The following is a 22,117-nucleotide window of genomic DNA, read 5'->3' as shown; positions in this document are numbered from 1 at the left end:
GATGGTCATTGGCAAACTTCAGACGGGCCTGGACATGCATTGGCTTGAGCAGGGGGGCCTTGCGTGGGCTGCAGGATTTTAATCCATGACAGTGTAGTGTGTTACTAATGGTTTTCTTTGAGACTGTGGTCCCAACTCTCTTCAGGTCATTGACCAGGTCCTGCCGTGTAGTTCTGGGCTGATCCTTCACCTTCCTTATGATCATTGATGCCCCACAAGGTGATCGTGCATGGAGCCCCAGACCGAGGGAGATGGACCGTCATCTTGAACTTCTTCCATTTTCTAATAATTGCGTCAACAGTTGTTGCCTTCTCACCAAGCTGCTTGCTTATTGTCCTGTAGCCCATCCCAGCCTTGTGCAGGTCTTCAATTTTATCCATGATGTCCTTACACAGCTCTCTGGTCTTGGCCATTGTGGAGAGTTAGGAGTCTGTTTGATTGAGTGTGTGGACAGGTGTCTATTATACAGGTAACAAGTTCAAATAGGTGCAGTTAATACAGGTAATGAGTGGAGAACAGGAGCGCCTCTTAAAGAAAAACTAACAGGTCTGTGAGAGACGAAATTCTTACTGGTTGGTAGGTGATCAAATACTTATGTCATGCAATAAAATGCTAATTAATTACTTAAAAATCATACAATGTGATTTTCTGGATTTTTGTTTTAGATTCCGTCTCTCAAGGAATGATAAAAAAACAGACATGCTTTGTAAGTAGGAAAACCTGCTAAATCGGCAGTGTATCAAATACTTGTTCTCCCCACTGTATATCGTTATGGAACTTGTTTGGGTTTCACACGTGCTGTCACACGTGTTTCACCTTTGATAGCAGAACCCTTCCTGATACAAATGTAAATTAAAAACGTTATTTACATTGTAGGTCATCGTAAAAAAAATTACGGTAAATAGGCCCTTAAAGATGCAGTCTGGAATTGTTGCAAATATCAAACAATTGTTTTAAACCTCCCATTTTGGGGTGGATGTATAACATTTTTATTTGTGCATATCTATAGATTCACTATCATACCAACATTAGCCATGCTATTCCAAGTTTGAAAGCTAATGGTTTTAATGACATGGGGCACATTTTGGGGAGCCCATTTTGGCTCAACAGCACTTTCATAACATGTGGTAAAATCTTGGAAGGCATCTTTTAGTGCTCTGTCCCTAAACCCAAACTGTGTAGCTGCCACCTCTCATTGAGATTCACACCACCACTATAGCATCAAACCAGACCCAGCGCCAGGACGAAGTGACTAAGGGGGCAGAAAAGAATGGCGAGGGGGCAAATCTTTTTTTAAACTTAAACTGGGGGGGGCAGGAAATTCAACTGAGGGGGGCTAAGCCCCCTCTTGGCGCCAGGCCTGCATCACACATAACTACATCTACTATAGGATCTCATGTTAGCTTTTTTTCTAAGTCACTTCTAGGCAAATGCCCACTCTAGCTTAGCTCACTTCTTAACATCTGCAACTTTAATATTAACTTCCGCTCTGGCAGACATTTTGCTCTGGTTATTCTTAACAACTATTCTTCCTTCCATTCAACTCATTTGAATTTACAAAATGAGTTGAATGGATTGAGTTGCAAAATACCTATGAGCTTTAGACTTGTCTGACCTTACACGTTCAAAAATGTCCAGATGCTATCTGACAACTGTACCTGCTGAATCCCCTATTCCTTCCATACATAGGTCCAACTAAATTTATTTTAATGTAATGTTTTTTGTCTATATATTTTCATACAAAATCATAATGTATTGTCTTGCATTTGAGTGCATTTGGCCAGGTTGTCCCTGAAAAAGAGAATTGGTTCAGAAGTGACTTACTTAAATAAACAAATAAATAAAATATAACACCACTACTTCACTATAGCATCATATCTCATACAACACCACTATTGTACTGTAGCATCATATCTCATACAACACCACTACTGTAATACAGCTTAAAATCTCATATAGCACCACTACTGTACTACAGCTTAATATCTCATACAACACCACCACTGTACTACAGCTTAAAATCTCATATAACACCACTACTGTACTACAGCTTAAAATCTCATATAACACCACTACTCTACTACAGCATCATATTTTATAATAACACCACTACTCTACTACAGCATCATATTTTATAATAACACCACTACTCTACTAAAGCATCATATTTCACATAACAGCACTACTCTACTAAAGCATAAATTTCACATAACACCACTACTCTACTACAGCATCATATTTTATAATAACACCACTACTCTACTAAAGCATCATATTTCACATAACACCACTACTCTACCAAAGCATAAATTTCACATAACACCACTACTCTACTAAAGCATCATATTTCATAATAACAATACTACTATAGTCAATCTATGTCAGTCATCTACAACTAATCTATCAGGCTTCCTTGAGTCTTTCTTGACTCCCCATACCTGACTCACCCCTCGATGGAGTAGACAATATCGTTGTCATTCATCTGCATTCGGCAGGGGGAGAGCCCCACACCTCTGCCCCCACCCTCATCTCTGCATAGTCTTGCTCCAGGCAGCCAAAGTCAGATCCAATATAAATGAAGACAGAAACACATTAAAACGGGGGAATAAAATATACTGCTGAACCTCCTCAAATCCCCCACCCTAACCTGCGTTCCCATGGAAACATGCCTCAGCACACACAAATATATGAGGTCGTTAAAAACTTCCTTGTAAAACAGTGTATAATGTATGGACCCTGTTTTAATCCTTGCACCGCTTTATCGATCTCTGTTTAATGAAAGTTAATTATGGCAATCATTTAATTAGCAGTCCTATCTGAGTTTATTGCTGTCTTCTATCTACCTGTTACTAAAAAGCACCATGCAGAAAAAAAACATCCATCATTCAGGGAAATGCGTAGCTCAGTTTCTAGAGCATGGTGCTTGCAAAGTCAGAGTTGTGCGTCCAATTCCCATGTGGTCTGTATGTAAAGTATTAAAGGTGCATGATCACCCTTGGTTACATAATCAGTAGTGCTGTGACAACACAATGATTTAATGTAAAATTGCGATTCTTTTTTTCTAAATATTGTAACGATATTGTGATGTCTAGAATTGACGTTTATTTATTTATGTTGTCGACAGCAGTCTTTTAAATTACTGTTGCGGTCGGTGAACAGGCGTGTTTCTTTAACAATAATAGTTTGGTATATATCACAAAATCTACAATAAGGAATATCTGCAGACCGCAAGTCAGGAGTGTTACTTATTATGGGGGTTCCTGAATATTAACTTACACCCTCTGAATATTAACTTACACCCTCTGAATATTAAGTTATGCCCACTGATGTTCGCCATTGGTCAGTTTAAATGGTCTTTCTGAATATTAAGTTGTTGGTTTGTTTGGGGACATCCCGGTTTGACACACGGTCCGACACTAGGTGTCATGCATGGGTATGATGTCATTACGTGGAGTGAACTAATGGAGGAAGAAGAGTTAACTAACGTTACAACTTTATCTCAGAGTCCATGTGATTTAATTCAATATCTTTTGTCAAGACATAACACCAGGTCCAATACCATTTAATTGTATTTTGTTTCAGGATTAAAGACTGAAGTGTCTCAAAAAATAGTTTCAAATGTTTTGGTTACAGTCAAGAATGAGACACTGGTGGTTTAGAAAGCTGCTGAGTGCAGTTATAATACAGACACATGCATACATACACATGCACAGTCATACTCACTATGCCTGCCAAGGTCAGTTTTTCTTTGAGTAGCCATTGCTTGGTTATATTTGATACAGTAGAGGGCCATCATTAGGAGGTTGATGGTTGAGAATGCTGCTTACTGCAGTTACAATATAGTTAATTTGAGCTCTACATGTTACAAAGGGAAACAGGCCTCCCTTTTGCACAAGTTTATACACGATTACCATTTATGCATTCTCCATTGATTCAACATATTACACAAATGTGTACATGCTGTGTAAGGTACATTGTGCGGTTGACCTGGGAGCAACAACTTCAGTGTCAGCTAAACTGTTTGCCAAGACCTGTGTGTTCTGCTGTGTAGATCTGACCAGTTTCAAATTAACAGCATTATTCTAGAAAGTTGAAACTGGCAAATGGTGTTGAATTTTCTATAGCCTGTTGCAGAAAGGTGGCAAGTTTCAATTTGCATCATGTAGAGGTCAGGTCAACATCTGTTTACAGAAATATTAGTGTTTCTGGGGGTGCCTGGAACAAGCACATTCTTAATTCTAGAGTGATGACGTGGTTATGGACTTAACATTGTTGGGAGGAATATAAGTGTTACATATCTTGGAATTGATTATCTGAGGTCTAATTTAACCCTCTTCCTAAAAGTTGATTCAATAGCATAAATTACATGTAGAACAGGTCCAAAAGAGCACAACAGACATTACTGAAAGTCAATTAATGTAGCCCAAAATCTTAAAGTCAATGTCATAACCTAAAAATACAAAATGAAATGATATGCCAGTTAGACAATTAAAAATGTTATCACCCAATCAAAAATTCAAAACATTACATAACAACACTAAAAAAACCAAACTGTTTCTTTATGTACTGTGTATTCAGTGTTGCCTAGATTCTGTAGGCTTTGGTTTCATCCTATCATGTTCTATGGCCAGGTTAACACTTCCAAAACACTGTCCAGTTTACTTGCTAAACAACTGATGTTTCTTGTCTCTTTCTCTCATCAAACTGTATTGTGTTTTCTAGATCTTGTAATTTTTGTTGTGTGGAAACCAGCATGAACTGATGGTTTAAAGACAGCTAATAGGTATCCTCATCAGCAAAAATAATTATCAGAGAAGCCCCAAATTATCACTAAGTTCTCTTTAATCTATTTCAACCAAGAATGTTTCAGTGTCTTCAAAATTATTAAACATAAACATGAATGGGGAGTGAGCATCTTGTTTTTCCTCTAGAGTTGAGGCCTCTCTGAGCATCTGCACAGCACCCTGTATTTCCTCATCATTCAGGGGTGAGGACTTGTACCCAGTCTCATAATTGTCCCATGTTGGCATTTACCCAGGCAACAGCATCCCCCAGGTCAACTACACATCTTGGCAACTGAAATGAAAGTTCACAACAATCACATAGAAGTAGAGGTGTACAAAGTACAAAGTAAAATTACTCAACTGGGTACAGCTGTGTTCACCACAAGTAAAATATACACTCACCTAAAGGATTATTAGGAAAACCATACTAATACTGTGTTTGACCCCCTTTCGCCTTCAGAACTGCCTTAATTCTACGTAGCATTGATTCAACAAGGTGCTGAAAGCATTCTTTAGAAATGTTGGCCCATATTGATAGGATAGCATCTTGCAGTTGATGGAGATTTGTGGGATGCACATCCAGGGCACGAAGCTCCCGTTCCACCACATCCCAAAGATGCTCTATTGGGTTGAGATCTGGTGACTGTGGGGGCCATTTCAGTACAGTGAACTCATTGTCATCTTCAAGAAACCAATTTGAAATGATTCGAGCTTTGTGACATGGTGCATTATCCTGCTGGAAGTAGCCATCAGAGGATGGGTACATGGTGGTCATAAAGGGATGGACATGGTCAGAAACAATGCTCAGGTAGGCTGTGGCATTTAAACAATGCCCAATTGGCACTAAGGGGCCTAAAGTGTGCCAAGAAAACATCCCCCACACCATTACACCACCACCACCAGCCTGCACAGTGGTAACAAGGCATGATGGATCCATGTTCTCATTCTGTTTACGCCAAATTCTGACTCTACCATCTGAATGTCTCAACAGAAATCGAGACTCATCAGACCAGGCAACATTCTTCCAGTCTTCAACTGTCCAATTTTGGTGAGCTCGTGCAAATTGTAGCCTCTTTTTCCTATTTGTAGTGGAGATGAGTGGTACCCGGTGGGGTCTTCTGCTGTTGTAGCCCATCCGCCTCAAGGTTGTGCGTGTTGTGGCTTCACAAATGCTTTGCTGCATACCTCTGTTGTAACGAGTGGTTATTTCGGTCAAAGTTGCTCTTCTATCAGCTTGAATCAGTCGGCCCATTCTCCTCTGACCTCTAGGATCAACAAGGCATTTTCACCCACAGGACTGCCGCATACTGGATGTTTTTCTCTTTTCACACCATTCTTTGTAAACCCTAGAAATGGTTGTGAGTGAAAATCCCAGTAACTGAGCAGACTGTGAAATACTCAGACCGGCCCGTTCTTTCCCATTCTGACATTCAGTTTGGAGTTCAGGAGATTGTCTTGACCAGGACCACACCCCTAAATGCATTGAAGCAACTGCCATGTGATTGGTTGATTAGAAAATTGCATTAATGAGAAACTGAACAGGTGTTCCTAATAATCCTTTAGGTGAGTGTAAGTAACCAGGTAAAGGGAGTTTAAAACAAACCAGTGATCAATAAAAAAAAAAAGATCAATTAAGGTCATTGGTTAGTTAAGAACTCTGTTTAGGTAATTTAGCTCATCCTTAGCAACTTCCCAAAATTGGTGAACACAGCCAAATACTTGTACTTTTTACACTACTGCATAGAAGATGGCCATGACAAATTATTATTTGATATACTTTCCAAAATAATGACAACATAGTGTATATGAAGCTAAAAAATAAACGGGTCTTGTCTGCTTGCATATAGTGACAGGTGCATCATGCATCTTTAGCTAGTTATAACGTACACTAATTGACTAGAGCTGGTAAACAAGTAGCCTACCTCGTCGCGTAGCTAGCTATCTTTAAACGTAGCTATAAGGGTTGTCGTGTTTTCTGTGGTCTGTCACTGGCAAGCTATTTGAATCTCAGATTCAAAGAATTTAGTAGATCAGCGATTTTATTGAACATGTTAACTATCCCTAAATATATAACTAGAGGTTGTCACATGGAAGCACTTACCAAAATCTTCATCATTGACCCTGTAATTCTTCCTTCATAAACGCATGCACTAAATCAAAAACACCACACCAATGGAAACCGTCAATGGGCGTAACTTAATATTTAGGAGCCCCCATATTAAGTTATGCCCCCAGCTTACGGTCTGCAGCTACCCTCCTCAAAATGTAGGCTGCCTGATGAAAACCTGTTACTGTATTCCCATGGATGTCGTCATTAATAAGAAACCAAAAAAGTGTATGCTCTCATTTGAATTGTTTTTTATTATTAAAAGCTTTTCTCAAAATGCTAGCGCCAAAGCGGCCACGACTTTTTACGTTAGAAGAGATTGTTTCTGTGTTGTTTGGGGATACGAGGTCAGAAACGTACTTGCTCTTTGAAAGCGATAAAGGATGTCGAGGTGAGTCCGAAATAAACTGTGGCTATAAGTTTTGTTTTGACCATATTGTATGCTGTTAAATGTTGGTCTCTCACAAAAGTGAGTACACCCCTCACATTTTTGCAAATTTGATTATATCTGTTCATGTGACAACACTGAAGAAATGAAACTGCTACAATGTAAAGTAGTGAGTGTACAGTTTGTATAACAGTTTACATTTTCTGTCCTCTCAAAATAACACAACACAAAGCCATTAATGTCTAAACTGCTGGCAACAAAAGTGAGTACACCCCTAGGTGAAAATGTCCAAATTGGGCCCAATTAGCCATTTTCCCTCCACAGTGTCATGTGACTTGTTAGTGATACAAGGTCCAATGTGAATGGGGAGCTGACATGTTCAATTTGGTGTTAGGGCTCTCACACTCCCTCATACCGGTCACTGGAAGGTTAACATGGCACCTCATGTCAAAGAACTCTCTGAGGATCTCAAAAAAAGAATTGTTGCTCTACATAAAGATGGCATAGGCTATAAGAAGATTGCCAAGACCCTGAAACTGAGCTGCAGCACGGTGGCCTTTTTTAAAGTTCAAATCGTAGATAAGCTTGTTCTACAAAAAACGTGCTCCCTCTAATACTAGTACTAGTAGTAGGCTAAAATACAAATAATCCCTATCCAGTGCCACACAAGCCTGGGAAATGTATACAAATTTACCAATTTCTCCTTGACAATAAAACTTGCCCAAAGGTTATCATGGCAATACTGGGTATTTCACAAGGCCAGTGGTTCTCACAGATCTCTTCAGAAACCCCAGAAGGGTATTGGAAATATATTATGACGGGGGTGCGGGATTTCCAAGAGACCAATTTGGGGTGAATGTCACGGTTATGTCACTGAAGTTTGGTGGTGGCAGAAAACTGTGGGAATAAGTGTAGGGAAATGGGCATGATCCTCAGAATAAAGGAATATGATTAGTTTTTGTGCCGTTGGATGTCAGAATAGGAATGCAAAAAAAAAGTGCCTTAATTTTATACAATTCCATTGTCTAAGCCACCCTTTGAAGCTAAATGCAGACGTTTATGGTTGCAAGATATTAAACAGATACATTGTATTTCCCAATCTTTTTTCATCATAACAAGAATTTCATAAAATCATGGTCTTTTTTAATAAAACCGTGCCATATTTCATAATTTCATGGTGTTTTTCATCATTTAATTGCATGTTTCAAAATAGTTGTTAGTTTTAGCCATAAAATTAAGCTTGAAAATGGGCCAGGAGAAACCACAATCCACAGCTCAGAGAAAACACAATCCACAGCCTATATTCTCAAGCGTTTTATTTTTGCATTGTAATTTTCAGATTTCTGTAATATATCTATATTAATAAGGACATGACAGTGTTTCACAGGATTTTAGGACTTATTTTGCGGTGCATTATGTAAATCGGAGAGCTATACATACCGATTTTTTACGGCTTTTCTCTAGTATGAGTCTAACTAGTGAATTTAACCATTTGCAGCTCCAACCATTGGTGTTTTTTGTTGACAAGTTGAATTTGGGCAGTGAGAAACAAATTCTTATCTTGCTCAGTCTGTGAATACATTAAGGTAGGTTTCCTTAGAATCTATATTTTCAGAATATGCGACTTACTTAATTATACCTGAAATGGTTGAGGTACTAAAAGTTCTTGTGACTACTGACTTTTTTGGAACATTTCACTTTGATCAAACAGCACATTCAAACAGCACCTGCCAGTTTTGACTCATCTCCATCTCATCTTCATCTGCTTATCCGGTATCGGGTCGCGGGGGCAGCAGCTCTAGCAGGGGACCCCAAACTTCCCTTTCCTGAACCTCATTTGCCATCTCTGACTGGGGGATCCCGAGGCGTTCCCAGGCCAGTGTCAAAATATAATCTCTCCACCTAGTCCTGGGCCTACCCCGAGGTCTCCTCCCAGCTGGACGTGCCTGGAACACTTCCCTAGGGAGACGTCCTGGGGGCATCCTTACCAGATGCCCGAACCACCTCAACTGGCTAATTTCGATGCAAAGGAGCAGCGGCTCTACTCCGAGTTCCTCACCCTATCCCTAAGGGAGAAGCCAGCCACAGAACGATTATGCCATCAGGACCACTCAGACGGAAAGTAAAAACACTATGAACTGGAAGTCTCTAATAAAAACACGGTACACAATACAAAGTACTTATATAAAAGAGAAGTTTCTTTATAAAATAAAAATTATACAAAAAACATCCAAACATACATGAAGACAACAATATTAATGACAATAAAACATTTGTCTTTAAAACTAAACTAACTTTGATAAGGGACAAATGACATGATACAACAGAAAAACATGAACTACAAGTATATTTTATCTCACAAGAGCACATACAAAAACTAGGAATGTAATGCTTTTACACCAACAGAAATACAAATCCTAGGTTGATTTTGAAATTCCTGAATTTATAATAAAACTGTGTATCCTTTTTTATTTTATTTTATTAAAGTTATATTATGGTTGTGAAAAGTAATATCAACAAAAAGGACAACTAAGATAAGTATGTACATTCTCAAAAGCAATTCTTTATCTCAGAGAATAACCACAATCCTCAAGCATTAAAAAGATAATTATCAGTTATAGCAAAAGCTGTAAAAAGCAAACAAAAACTAAAATAAAATACAAAGTCAGGAAACGGCACCCATAGGAATGAAAAATACAAAGAAACTTCAATTGTCAGGTTTTCCAGAACTCCAAGTTCTAGGATTATAAATGTCCTGTGTGTTACCTCCTGGAGAAATTAAAAACCTGGATTTCTGAAATAAACTGTTATTTTTTTTGAAAGATATGCCTAATTGAGATTTGTCATGAATGTCATTCTTTTTTATTTGGCCAATCTATTTTCTATTATTATTGGCATCAAACAATGACACTTTATTTCCGCTGCTGTTAATAAAGCTTTTGTCCAAAATATATGCCCTATTTACTGTACATAGTTCGTGCTTGATAAGTGCTTGCTAAATTCACAAGCACCCTGGCTCTTTGCTACATCTGCTTAGCTTTTATCAAAATATTGACTATATAACATCAAAGCAATAAAAAATAATAATACTTAATCAATTTATTGGTTACTGATATTCCTCCCAAAACCTCAGGAACCTGAACTAATATCCCATTTAAAGGGTATAACCATGGTATAAAAATATTGCTTGTGCCAGTAATATTATGAGAAAGTTTTTCAGCATTTTGAGGACACACACACACACACACACTCACACACATCCACACAGTAAATATGGCTTTTATATGAAACGAGTGCTGTCAGATATGCAGTAAAGTTTGAAGTTTTAGCATCAGGGTGTGATTGTGTAGGCAAACCACTCCCCTACTCCTAGAGGGCTTGGCCAAGAACTGAGTAGAGGTAGGGCTGTGCTTTGGCTGCTGACATGAAAGTGTAAATCACTCCCAATGCACCCTAGGGATTATTTCAAAATCCATTTGTTACTCAGCCTGAGGTACATGTTAATGCTTTACAGACACATACTTTCAGAGTGCCCACACTGCAGTGCCTGTTGGCCATAGCTTAGAGGCCAACAGCAAGACGCGGACCGTGTGCAATCTGATTATTCTATTGATGTGAGTTATTATGAGCATAAACATCCCTGGTCCCATATCTAGTACAGTAATGGGTAGGGCAGGAAGATCAGTTTGTAGAGGAAATAGGTGGAATATCACTTGTGGACATTTAGATATTTAAATGTAGTCATTTTACAAGGACAAACTTATTCAAGCTGTAAATTCAGCAGAAACATTTCTGATATGTAATGTGTACAACTGAAATAATATAAATAAGAAATGCAGAATTACTTTTATCCTCTTTCTGTTTACAAAATCCCAGTCTTGCATAGATTAACTTTACGAATGAATACTTGTATTTATGACCGCAGTAACCAAATCCACAATACGATTTGTTGCATGGACTATGGAGACGGTTTCCAAAATACTGTCTCATCTGTTCTATGGTAAAATAGGCAAAAAAAAACTAAATATATGTTATATAAGTAACAAGAAACACAGAGAGTAATGTGTGTATGTACCTGCACGCACACGCACACACACAAACACACACATGCAGGCACACACACAGAACAAAAGGAAATTCCAACTACAAGCGAGTTCTCTCACATTCAGATCCCTGTTCAATGGCTTGGTAATGAAGACAACAGGGTGGTTGGAGGAACCGGAGCTAACTCCACACTTGGGATTTTCTTGAACATTCATTAGGGAGATTTGATCTGTTTGTAGAGTCACCCTGAGTCAAAGCCTTGGCACCAAATTACACAGAATGACCTTGCACATGTTTATGGACACTGAACATGTGTGTCTGGTTGTTTAGGAACTGTGTGCGTGTCGCTCACCCCTACAGTTTTTAATGGGCCGTAGTCCGTTGGTCAAATCCTTCCTTTTGTTTGTCTCACTGAGCAGAGATCTATATTAAGCTCTACCCGAATTAGTCAGAACGACAACTGACAAAAAGATCACAACAGAGTTGCCAGTTTGTGAATTGGGTTTCCTGATGAGAATCTACTGCTAGTCTGAGATTGCTCAGCAAATGTGAGCATGACTGACGCCCAAAGCAAACAACAGCAAAAGAGAAGGTTCCTAGCAATATAAAGGAATATGACGACATTGCGTACATGTTTTCGGGCGAAATCATACAATCGAACATTGCTTGTACAATGAAATATCAATTGCAAATGTTTTCCTCAAAGGCATTCATGGTGATTAGTTTCCATGTTAAGATTTTGTAGTCCTTAAGGAAAGCGAGGGAGTGCGTTTCACCGCCGCTCCATCCAAGCTGCTTTACAAAGTTCAGTATCTCCTTGTGTTTTTCTTCCATTGGAAACAGCATTGTAAAGCGTCATACGGTTTTTCAGGACACTTGTACTGACTTTGTGTGATTTGGCTGACTTAGTGCTTCTAAAAAAGTATCTTATTTCCCAGATGACATGTTCCATCTGTTCCTATAGAGCCCATTATCATCCTGGAGTGTCAGAGTAGGTCCACTACACAATGGAGCCTTCACTTCAATGTTTATCTAGATTCTAGAGCAAAGGGCTAATTGTCATGGGTTTAGCATGTGTGTGTGTGTGTGTGTGTTATGTGTTTGTGTGTGTGCGCGTGTGACAGCAGAGGTGAGTGCTATGTCTTGGAGACCAGGTTGCTCATGTAGAGAAAGGTCAGGGAGTGTTGGTCTCTGCGGGCGGAGGGTGGAGTAGGACGAGATGTGAACGGGTCAGAGTGCATCACCATGTCTCTCACTGGACTCTTCCTGCAGCCCCCTTCTGGGACTCCCCTGCCACGGCCTCTCGGAGGGTCTCTCCATCACTGTCTGCTCCTCTTTCCCTCTCCTCATCCCCCCACTCGTCCTCCTCATCCTCCTCTTCCGGGCTCTTCTCTTCCTCCCTCTCTTTTTTGATGGCCTGGATGGCAGGGGGGGGCGGAGGCACTGTCCCCAGAGTCACTGCTGTCCTCAAAGGCCTCCGGGTTCTCCAGCATTTCCCTGATCAGCGGAGGCATGGGCCCTGGGATCTCCATCTTCAGAGTGATTGCCCTCTCCGCTCCTGCAGAACGCAGAGAGACACTTTCAGATATTTACCCAGTTATTGGATACATTCATGCGCTCGGGAACTGCTTGTTAGTGGCCAAAAAAACCTTATTGAGTAAAATCTAAATAGAAGTAGAACTGTCATCTAGAGTCTTGTTGAAAGTGGTATAAAGCCAAAGGCATACAAAGGTTGGTTATTCTCTCTCACCTAGGAGCTTCTACCCAGCTGTAATAGTGGAAACCTTTAATGGTTATATCTATGCCAAAACAGGTTTTATGCATCTAGAGTCCTCTATCTAATTATATGGTGGTAAATTCCCACTTGCTTTAGAACAGAGTATATGTTTGTTCTGGACAATTACCTTAAAGTTTAACAGTCCTGCTTTCGTCAAAACAGAAGTGTTCTACAGAGTTATTTAAAAGAAGGCAAGAGAAAAGGACTTCAAACCACTAACTCACTTCATTATTTTAGATAATACTTTGCAGATTATAGAACGTAGAGCATTGTAACTTTGTCAGAAGTGCATTGAAGTGTAGTCTGCTTGCACATCGCATAGTGTAAATGGCAGCATTTGGAACATAGAAATGAACAGAGAACACAGCACCTCCAGCTGCTCTCACTTCATCTAACTACTATGTAGTAGGAGACTTCAACCTCTCGACATCTGTATTTGATATGTTTCTTTAAAACTTTCTTTCCACTCTTTTCCACTTTTGACCTCACACTTTACCAGTCTCCTCCCACTCAGAAGGCAGGATGGGATTTTTTTTCAGGTGTTGGACCAAAGACATTTACATTTGAACCTGGAAGAGGACAGAGCTTGTATTCCAATCCTTTTAAAAAGCAAAATAAAAAAGCTTATATTTTTCTGTTAACACGTATTTGGCTAATAACCCCTCTATTGAGGAAGAATACTTGCTGTGACTGTATGGTGTTTTTGCTTACCTAAATGCACTGTACCTGTATGGCTCTCTGGATAATAGCGTTACTAAATGGCTCAATTGTAAAATATCAATGTAAATGAGTAGTGATTGACAGCAGCAGCCTGAGGCTGTCCCATACTCGTATGTTGTATGTCAGTGTGTTGTTAATAGAGCAGTGCCGTGTCTCTGTACTGTACTATAAACCACATCCTTCTCTGTACTATAAACCACATCCTTCTCTGTACTGTACTATGAACTGCATCCTTCTCTGCACTGTACTATGAACCGCATCCTTCTCTGTAATGTACTATGAACTGCATCCTTCTCTGTACTGTACTATGAACCACACCTTTCTCTGTACTGTACTATAAACCACATCTTTCTCTGTAATGTACTATGAACCACATCCTTCTCTGTACTGTACTATGAACCACACCCTTCTCTGTACTGTACTATAAACCACATCTTTCTCTGTAATGTACTATGAACTGCATCCTTCTCTGTACTGTACTATGAACCACATCTTTCTCTGTACTGTACAAGGAACCACATCCTACTGACCTTTGGTACTGATGCCTCTGAGGTCAGTGACCTTCATCAGCATGCGAGGGAACATGTGGGGCTTGTTGGGGCGTCTGCGGCGGGCATAGATCTTCAGGGCCTCCAAAAGAGGTTCCTGTAGTTTGTCCACCTTCTGCGGCTCCTCCAAGTCCATACGGTCTGAAAAACCAGTCGCAAAGAGTCAGTAAATGGGAAGAGCCAATGATAGTGAAGAAATTATTCTGCAGTCAATGATCCAGTGAGAAGAAGCAAAATGAATGAAAGAAAAGGAGATCTGTTAATATGGGCTTTATAGTAAAGTATATTCACAGACAATTAACACAAAAAATGACAACCACCCATTGTGCAGTACCATACCTCCACAGATAAGGCAGATAGCACTGAGGAGGCCAGTTTCTGTGTCATCCATTTCCAGAGGCAGCAACTGACCAGCAAAGGCAAACACCAGTTCTGTGAGTGGGCCAAAACCGGCATTGTGCATCTGGGTCCGGTTTAAGGTCAGACCATCAGAGAAGGTCATAGTGTCCTGCTCTGGAGTGTAGCGAGTACAGATCCTCAGCATCTGAGGAGAGAAGATGGAGAGATATAATGACCACAAAGAAAAGGAAGGGTGGGGAAGAAAGGAAAGTGTAGGGAGCGACAGAGGATATACGATGGGGAAAGAAAATGAAAGGTGGTGACAGAGAAAAGGGTGGTAAAAGAGGAAAGAAGATGGTGAGAGAGGAAAGAGGATGATGACAGGATAGAAGATGGGAAAAGAGGATAGAGGATGTGAGAGAGGATAGAGGATGATGACAGAATAGTGAGTGGTGACAAGATAGAGGATGATATTGGAGATTTTGGTAATAGAGGATAGCAGGTGCTGAAAGAGGATTAGAGAGTAGATTGTGAGGGAGATATGACTGTGCACTATAGAGAGCCAAGAGGGATTAAGGAGCACAGACTGGAGATTCAGGGAGACTTGTGTAGGTACCAGTATGTCCAGACATGCTGATTTGAGGAGAGTAATTTGGTCAGCGATCGTGAGCGTGGTAAAGCCTGGCAGGCGCTTGGCAAACTCCACTATCTTGATTATGCACTTGGTGGAGAGTTCACTGAACTTATCCCACAGCCCCAGGTCCAGCTGTACGCGATGGTCTGCACTGGAGTTCTGGAATATAGGGTGGACAGAGAAAGGGCTGAGATATTTGGGCTGGCATATCTTTCCTGAAAACTACTGAGACTAGATGCAAAAGCGATGATTATGACATATTCGTTTACATAAAAAAGTGAGGAGACAAGATTTCCATAAGGGAACGATGGACTTTTGACCAATCATAAGCATGCATGCCTTCCATGATGTTGTTCACACCTCTTATTGGTATCAGCTAGCCAGGACACTTCAACAAACTCATTGAAATCAATGATAATCTTTTCTTACATAGAGCCGGAACATTCTGGTTCAAGAACCTCTATGCGTGCTGTTGTTAATCCTCCGTGTTACGCCTTGTCAATGGCGAGAAGCGTTTGCTGACATTTTGCTCAATTCTGGGATTACACTAATAACTCAGAGATAAATTGCTTCACCTGCATAATGTGTGAGTGCACGTGTGTGTATTTGTGCGTGTGTATGTGTGTTTGTGTAAGTGACTTACTGTTGTGTATTTGCCCAGCTGGACGAGTGAGGGGAAGGTGTCTTTGTGGGCCTTGCTAACTTTGTTGACTAGCTCTTCCAGTTCTCCACTGAGCTCATAGCTCTCTGGCAAAACCACTTCCTCCTTCACATCCTTCTTTTTCTTGTTCCTGTCATTACGCACTGCTGTATAGGGAACAACAATTGACAGAAGACGAGGAAAGATGATTGAGAGAGAAAAGGAAAGTTGTGGATTCACACTTGCCATCTTTTACTGACTAATTGTAGAGCAACACATCTCTCATGCTTCTTCCCGTTCCATTCCATCCTTCCTCTTTGATGTGGAAGCCTTTCTGTTACTAGTGGTCTGATGCTCTGACCACTAGGATACCTGCTGCTTCTATATACCAAACAGGAATGGACCAAACTAGTTTTAATAACATCCCTCTCATGTATTCACCTTCTTTGGACATGCCAACCTCGAAGCACTTCTGAAGTCGGCAGTACTGACAACGGTTCCGGGTCACCTTGTTGATCTGACAGTTCTTGTCTCGGTGGCAGGTATACACCATGTTCTTTTGAATACTGCGCCGGAAAAATCCCTGAGAATGAAACAGAGAGAAAAACAGACAGCCCAAGAGAGAGAGATGAGAGTGATGAAAAGGTTATTATCATTGACATTATTAGTGGTCACAAGGCCAAGCCTGTAGCGTTAATGGAATATAAGGCTTTCAGTCCACACACTTGTTCTTAGATAAAGATTCCACCAGAGGGCAGTGCAAGCATTTCTATATCCTATCTAACAGCTTTCAAAATTGAAAAAGACTGCATTGAAACAATGATGGTACTAGACTGTGTCATTTTAAAATGTTTGTTATTTACTTGTGTAACATCAGATTATCTATTCTTGGGTAGGCTGCTTATGTAAAGTACTTGATATATGTTAGGTACTTAAAAACATGGGAAAGGAAAAATGACATTCAGCGCTCATCTGTAGATTTAGGACTAACAAAAACCGGTCTTTTAATAGTTACCCAGTTGGTAATGGCATAGATTTTGTTAGTGAAAGCACAGCCAGCTGTGAGGCACAGTGCCCTTGGAATAACAGAACATCCATTTACCCTTATATTAGAAAACATAAAATAACATGTTTGCCCTCCCCTCGTCCACTTTAATTTAAATGCCAAGCACAGCCTCTGCTGCCTTCAGTGAATATATGTTTTTATTGTCCTGACCAATGCGTTTGCTGAGATGGCCAAGTCCAACAATAATGTGAGACTGCTTTGAAATAAATCCCCATGTTTTATGAATAAATAGATCAAGTTTGTCACCAGGAAAACAATGGGTGGATATCCTATTTTATATATTTAAGACAGATCCCATTTTTGGGAGTAAGAAACTTAGAAACCACTACAAACAGTGGTGGGTGGCCCAGAGGTATTGAATGGGTTGCAGGTTTTGGAGTAAAAATATTTAGTGAAATAAATTAAGAATGGAATGGGTATATATATAAGTACCCATTCCATTCTTATTTTACTTTACTAAATATTTTTATAGTATATTTATGAAATTATTGTCAGTGAACATAGTATGAATGTGTAATTGTCTTTTTCTTCTTATAAATAGAGTTTCAGAAAAAAGAAATCCATGCAAATATTTTATGATTTCTCAGACTGCTGAAAACCACTGATAGAGTGCAGTACAGTAGAGATTGGAAAGTCAGAGATGGGAAAGATTTGGACAAGGCATTTGGTACACTCCTTTTCTGTATTCCACAGCAATTGAACTTGTGTAACCATAGAGCCAATTTAATGAGTCTGGTGCATGGTCCGTTGGTCTCTCAGAATAGTTCCAGGTAGTATCTCCTTACGACATCCAGACAGCTGAATGGCACACTTGCTAAGTTATGGAGTAGTTTAGCTCCATTCAGCGTCCAGCTCAATTCAAGGACAGGCAAACACCAGGACTGCTACAGTGCCAAGATTAGTCCGTTGGACCAAACTGAGATATCACAAAATGGGAGGTGTAACAAGGTGTTGTTTCAGAGAGGTCTGACACCCTCTTGTGCGTTGGAACTTTGCTCTTTTCCTCTTTCATTTGTCGAGGGGTTCTGCAACCACGGAGAATGTTAGCCGAACCAGATTGTACCTTCCTGCCAAGATCCACCTGGATCTTGTCAAAGGACAGTTTGGCCAAGGAACATTCACTGTCAGTCCAGGTACCCTTAGCCTGTCCAGAAATGGCTGAATTTTTTTGATCTTTAAGTATTTAATGATATAGTGCAGATATAGAGCAGACAAAACCAAGCTTCCCTTTGAGCTCACCTAATGCAGTCTGCATGAGTCTTTGGAAAGTGGCAGACCCCTTTTAACCAGACAACTTGACCTTCATGGAAAACAGGCCCCCAGCAGGGACAGAAGTACTCTTGTCCTTGCTGTGCTGGTCCATGTCAAACTGCACTGTGAGCTACACTGCCGTTACCTTGTGCCTTCCTAGTGACAGATGATGAATAGATTGTCTTGGGTTGATTACATTGTTTAAAACACATAAAAAGTTGGTTATCCTCAATGTTGTCAACAGTGCTGGCCCTAGTCTTTTGGGGGCCCTAAGCAAAATTTTATTTGGGGGCCCCCTCTCCCCTAGTGGCCCGGGCCTCACTGGCAGTCTGGGGGCCACCTGGCGGTTGTGGGCCCTAAGTGGCTGTTTATGTTGCTTATGCCTAGGGCCAGCCCTGGTTGTCAATATCCCATCTGGAGTATGTTTTCTTTATGTTTAAGACTTGAGTTTTAGTTAGCGGTGCCATGTAGGTCATGCCAGGTAGATTGTGCCTACCAGAGACATTTTGGATATCTAGTTTTTTGTCCAATGCAAAAGGCCTATTGTGAAAATAACATTGAAGAGAGCTATTTAACAACCACAAAATAATGTATCACCAGGAACATTTTTATCATCATCATGTCGTGCACTTGCTTGTCCAGACATTATTCAGAAAACTGCAGATGTCACATCCGTTTATCTGTTTGCATGAAGTGCCGGATGCCGGTTTGGAAACTAAATGAGGACTGCTTATTGTTTATTATTTCTTAAATAATGCAGCTTCCTCTTTTGGACCTCCATGCTGTCCATGGTTCTGAACCCACCAGACATTTGATACTGTATCAGGCAGGTTGTCTACCTTACATTTCATCAGTTCCCTGCAGACTATATCAGACTGTATGATGGTGAAGGTACTCTTATAATGCTTCTTAGAAACAAGTGTGGACTGAAATGTGAAATGTGGGAATAATATTTCCATCACAGAGCCAAAAACTTTTCTAAAAAAACGGATAGACCTACAAGTTTAGTCACTCTACCATGGCCTAAGGTTGTTGTTGGATTTCACTGGATAACTCACATTTACACAGTAGCGGGCTCTACAGTGGTAGGACTAGAATGATATGTAATCATATTTCAGTCAGAACTATTGATTTCAGTACCCACAAAATAACACACATTCATTTAGGTTTGCAATTATATGGTATTGTCTGCTTAAATCTGTAGTAAAAAAAGAAATAATGATTGTGACATCAGAGCTCCAGCATGCTCACACTAGTCACTTCTCATTCCTATTATAAAACCTGGGTTGAGTTATGTTTGCTACTCTATGGCCTCATTATACAACATATGTTGGGTTAGGTTGGCTTCTCTATGGTCTGATTATAAGACGTGGGTTGAGTTAGGTTGGCTACTCTACGGTCTGATTATAAAATGTGGGTTGAGTTAGGTTGGCTACTCTATGGTCTGATTATAAAACGTGGGTTGAGTTCGGTTGGCTACTCTATGGTCTGATTATAAAATGTGGGTTGAGTTCGGTTGGCTACTCTGTGGCCTCATGTTTTATCAATAAACTATCTTTAACGTTTAGGACAAAGATTCCCACAGAAGGGTCAAGCCCACGACACTCAAATGACTTATCTATTTTAAAACTCAGCCCTTTCGTCCCACTGCCAGCTTCTGCACCCATAAGAGAAAATAGCATACATACAATTCTCGTGACACACCCTATAGTGCTAACGCCTGCCTTGAGATGAGCATTATGTTAGCTGGATTTGTTCAGATCTTGAGATGAGCATTATGTTAGCTGGGTTAGTTCAGATCTGGAGATGAGCATTATGTTAGCTGGGTTTGTTCAGATCTGGAGAGGAGCATTATGTTAGCTGGGTTTGTTCAGATCTGGAGAGGAGCATTATGTTAGCTGGGTTTGTTCAGATCTGGAGAGGAGCATTATGTTAGCTGGGTTTGTTCAGGTCTTGAGATGAGCATTATGTTAGCTGGGTTTGTTCAGATCTTGAGATGAGCATTATGTTAGCTGGGTTTGTTCAGATCTGGAGAGGAGCATTATGTTAGCTGGGTTTATTCAGATCTGGAGAGGAGCATTATGTTAGCTGGGTTTGTTCAGGTCTTGAGATGAGCATTATGTTAGCTGGGTTTGTTCAGATCTGGAGAGGAGCATTATGTTAGCTGGGTTTATTCAAAGCGTGCCTCTGAGTGTTGGTTTGAGTCTCACCTTGCATCCCTCGCAGGAGCTGACCCCGTAGTGGTAGCCAGAGGATTTGTCCTGGCACACGAAGCACGGCTTGTAGATGCGGGGAGGGGGGGGCGGAGAGGGCGAACTGGGCACCATCTCCTCAGAGCTTGAGCTTTGTGTCTCCACTGCTGCTCCGAGGGAGAAAGAGAGTGAGAAAGAGAGATTAACTCACTGCTCATTTCTGTAATGCAGCTATTTGGTATAGTGTATGTGAACAGAGAACATCTCCTTCTTTCTGAAGCCCACACAAGAAGGTACAATATCAGTCATATGCGAGGCTGAGGTTCGACTGGACCACAAAAAAAGTTGCCTGAAAAAGTTAGGCTGATGTATTAATATAGAGAAATTCATGAAAGGAAGCTTGTCAACAAACAAGCCCAACCCCCTCTAACCCAGCCTTTAAACTCTACCCAGGAGGGCAGCTCAAAGGCAAATATTTTAAGAGATCAGGGAGGAGGAGGGAAGGGGGAGCCATGCTGATTGACATAGGCGAGAGAGAGAAAAAGAACAATTAGCTGATGGCCAGATGGCTATGCTGATAAAATGCTGATTGGCAGATGAGATTTGAATGGCGTCTTCTACATACCTCTCACTGTCTGACTGACTGCTAAATATGTGTGTGTGATCCAGGTCTATGTGTACATGTGGGGGCTTAAAGTCTGCACAGAAATAGTCAAACCTGAAAAATCGGTTCTCTTTAGGCAGGTCACCACCACAAACATTTTGATTTATTGCTTAGCGGTTACATTTAGGGTAAAACCTGTGGAAAGTGTTAAAATTCTGGTTGCTTTAAGGTTTAGGCATTACTGGTTTGGGTTAGGCATTAAGGCCTGATTATTGAGGTTAGGTTTTGGTTTAGGCTAGGCAAGAGGGATTTCTGTGGCAGGATTAGGTTACAGTTCTTCACAAGAGTAGAAAAACAAAACTGTGTGTTTGTGTGTGTGTGTGGGTGTGTGTGTGTGTGTGCGCGTGGTGGATGTGTGCATTTGTATGTTTGTGTGCATGTCTTTTGATTTGAATGCCTGCCCAACCCAACATGCTTGTATACCTCAAGCCACATTTGAACAAACAGACTAAAGGTGTTTATAAGATGTGCTGTCTCCCTTCTGTCTTGCAGGGGGAAATGTAACACCATTTGCTGTGCCACAGGCAAAGTCATTCAACGGCTGCCAATGAAACCCTCAAAATAAACAACATAAAATACACACACTGACAAACATTTTCACACACAGCGACAATGTGACACTGATGGAGACCAGATGAACAAAATCTTTGTCCTTCTCTGAAAATATTTTTGTAATGGCTCTATTTTTCCATCACTGACATTTTCACCTTTATCTACAGTAGCTACTAAATGTAACTACAAACACACTCTGTTCTTCTTGGCTTTAAATACATTAGCAGACATTTGCACACACACACACACACACACATATATATATATATATAAACATACATACAAAAATATATGGTCAAACAAGCAAATACATTTTGCTATTCAAGACCAAGCCCTAAACCAATCCCCTCTAACATGTCTTTCAACTTTCACCTTCAGTCACCCCAACTTCACCTCCCCCTGCCCATCCTC

General features: G+C 40.4%; 1 protein-coding gene across 1 annotated transcript in view; it reads right to left on the bottom strand.

The window, feature by feature from the left end:
- Positions 1–9,517: 9,517 nt before the first annotated feature.
- Positions 9,518–22,117, bottom strand: part of LOC105016995 (retinoic acid receptor gamma-A) — a 29,983-nt gene continuing 17,383 nt past the window's right edge. The window contains 8 exon segments of the mRNA XM_010881259.3: positions 9,518–12,765; positions 12,767–12,881; positions 14,351–14,509; positions 14,708–14,912; positions 15,324–15,500; positions 15,985–16,148; positions 16,423–16,564; positions 20,509–20,657. Of these exon segments, the coding sequence (XP_010879561.2) occupies positions 12,576–12,765; positions 12,767–12,881; positions 14,351–14,509; positions 14,708–14,912; positions 15,324–15,500; positions 15,985–16,148; positions 16,423–16,564; positions 20,509–20,657 (1,301 nt within the window). The 3' untranslated portion in view covers positions 9,518–12,575.

The sequence above is a fragment of the Esox lucius genome, chromosome 17 (assembly GCF_011004845.1).
Source record: "Esox lucius isolate fEsoLuc1 chromosome 17, fEsoLuc1.pri, whole genome shotgun sequence".
Classification (NCBI taxonomy): domain Eukaryota; kingdom Metazoa; phylum Chordata; class Actinopteri; order Esociformes; family Esocidae; genus Esox; species Esox lucius.
This window is presented reverse-complemented; position numbering and strand designations above follow the sequence as displayed.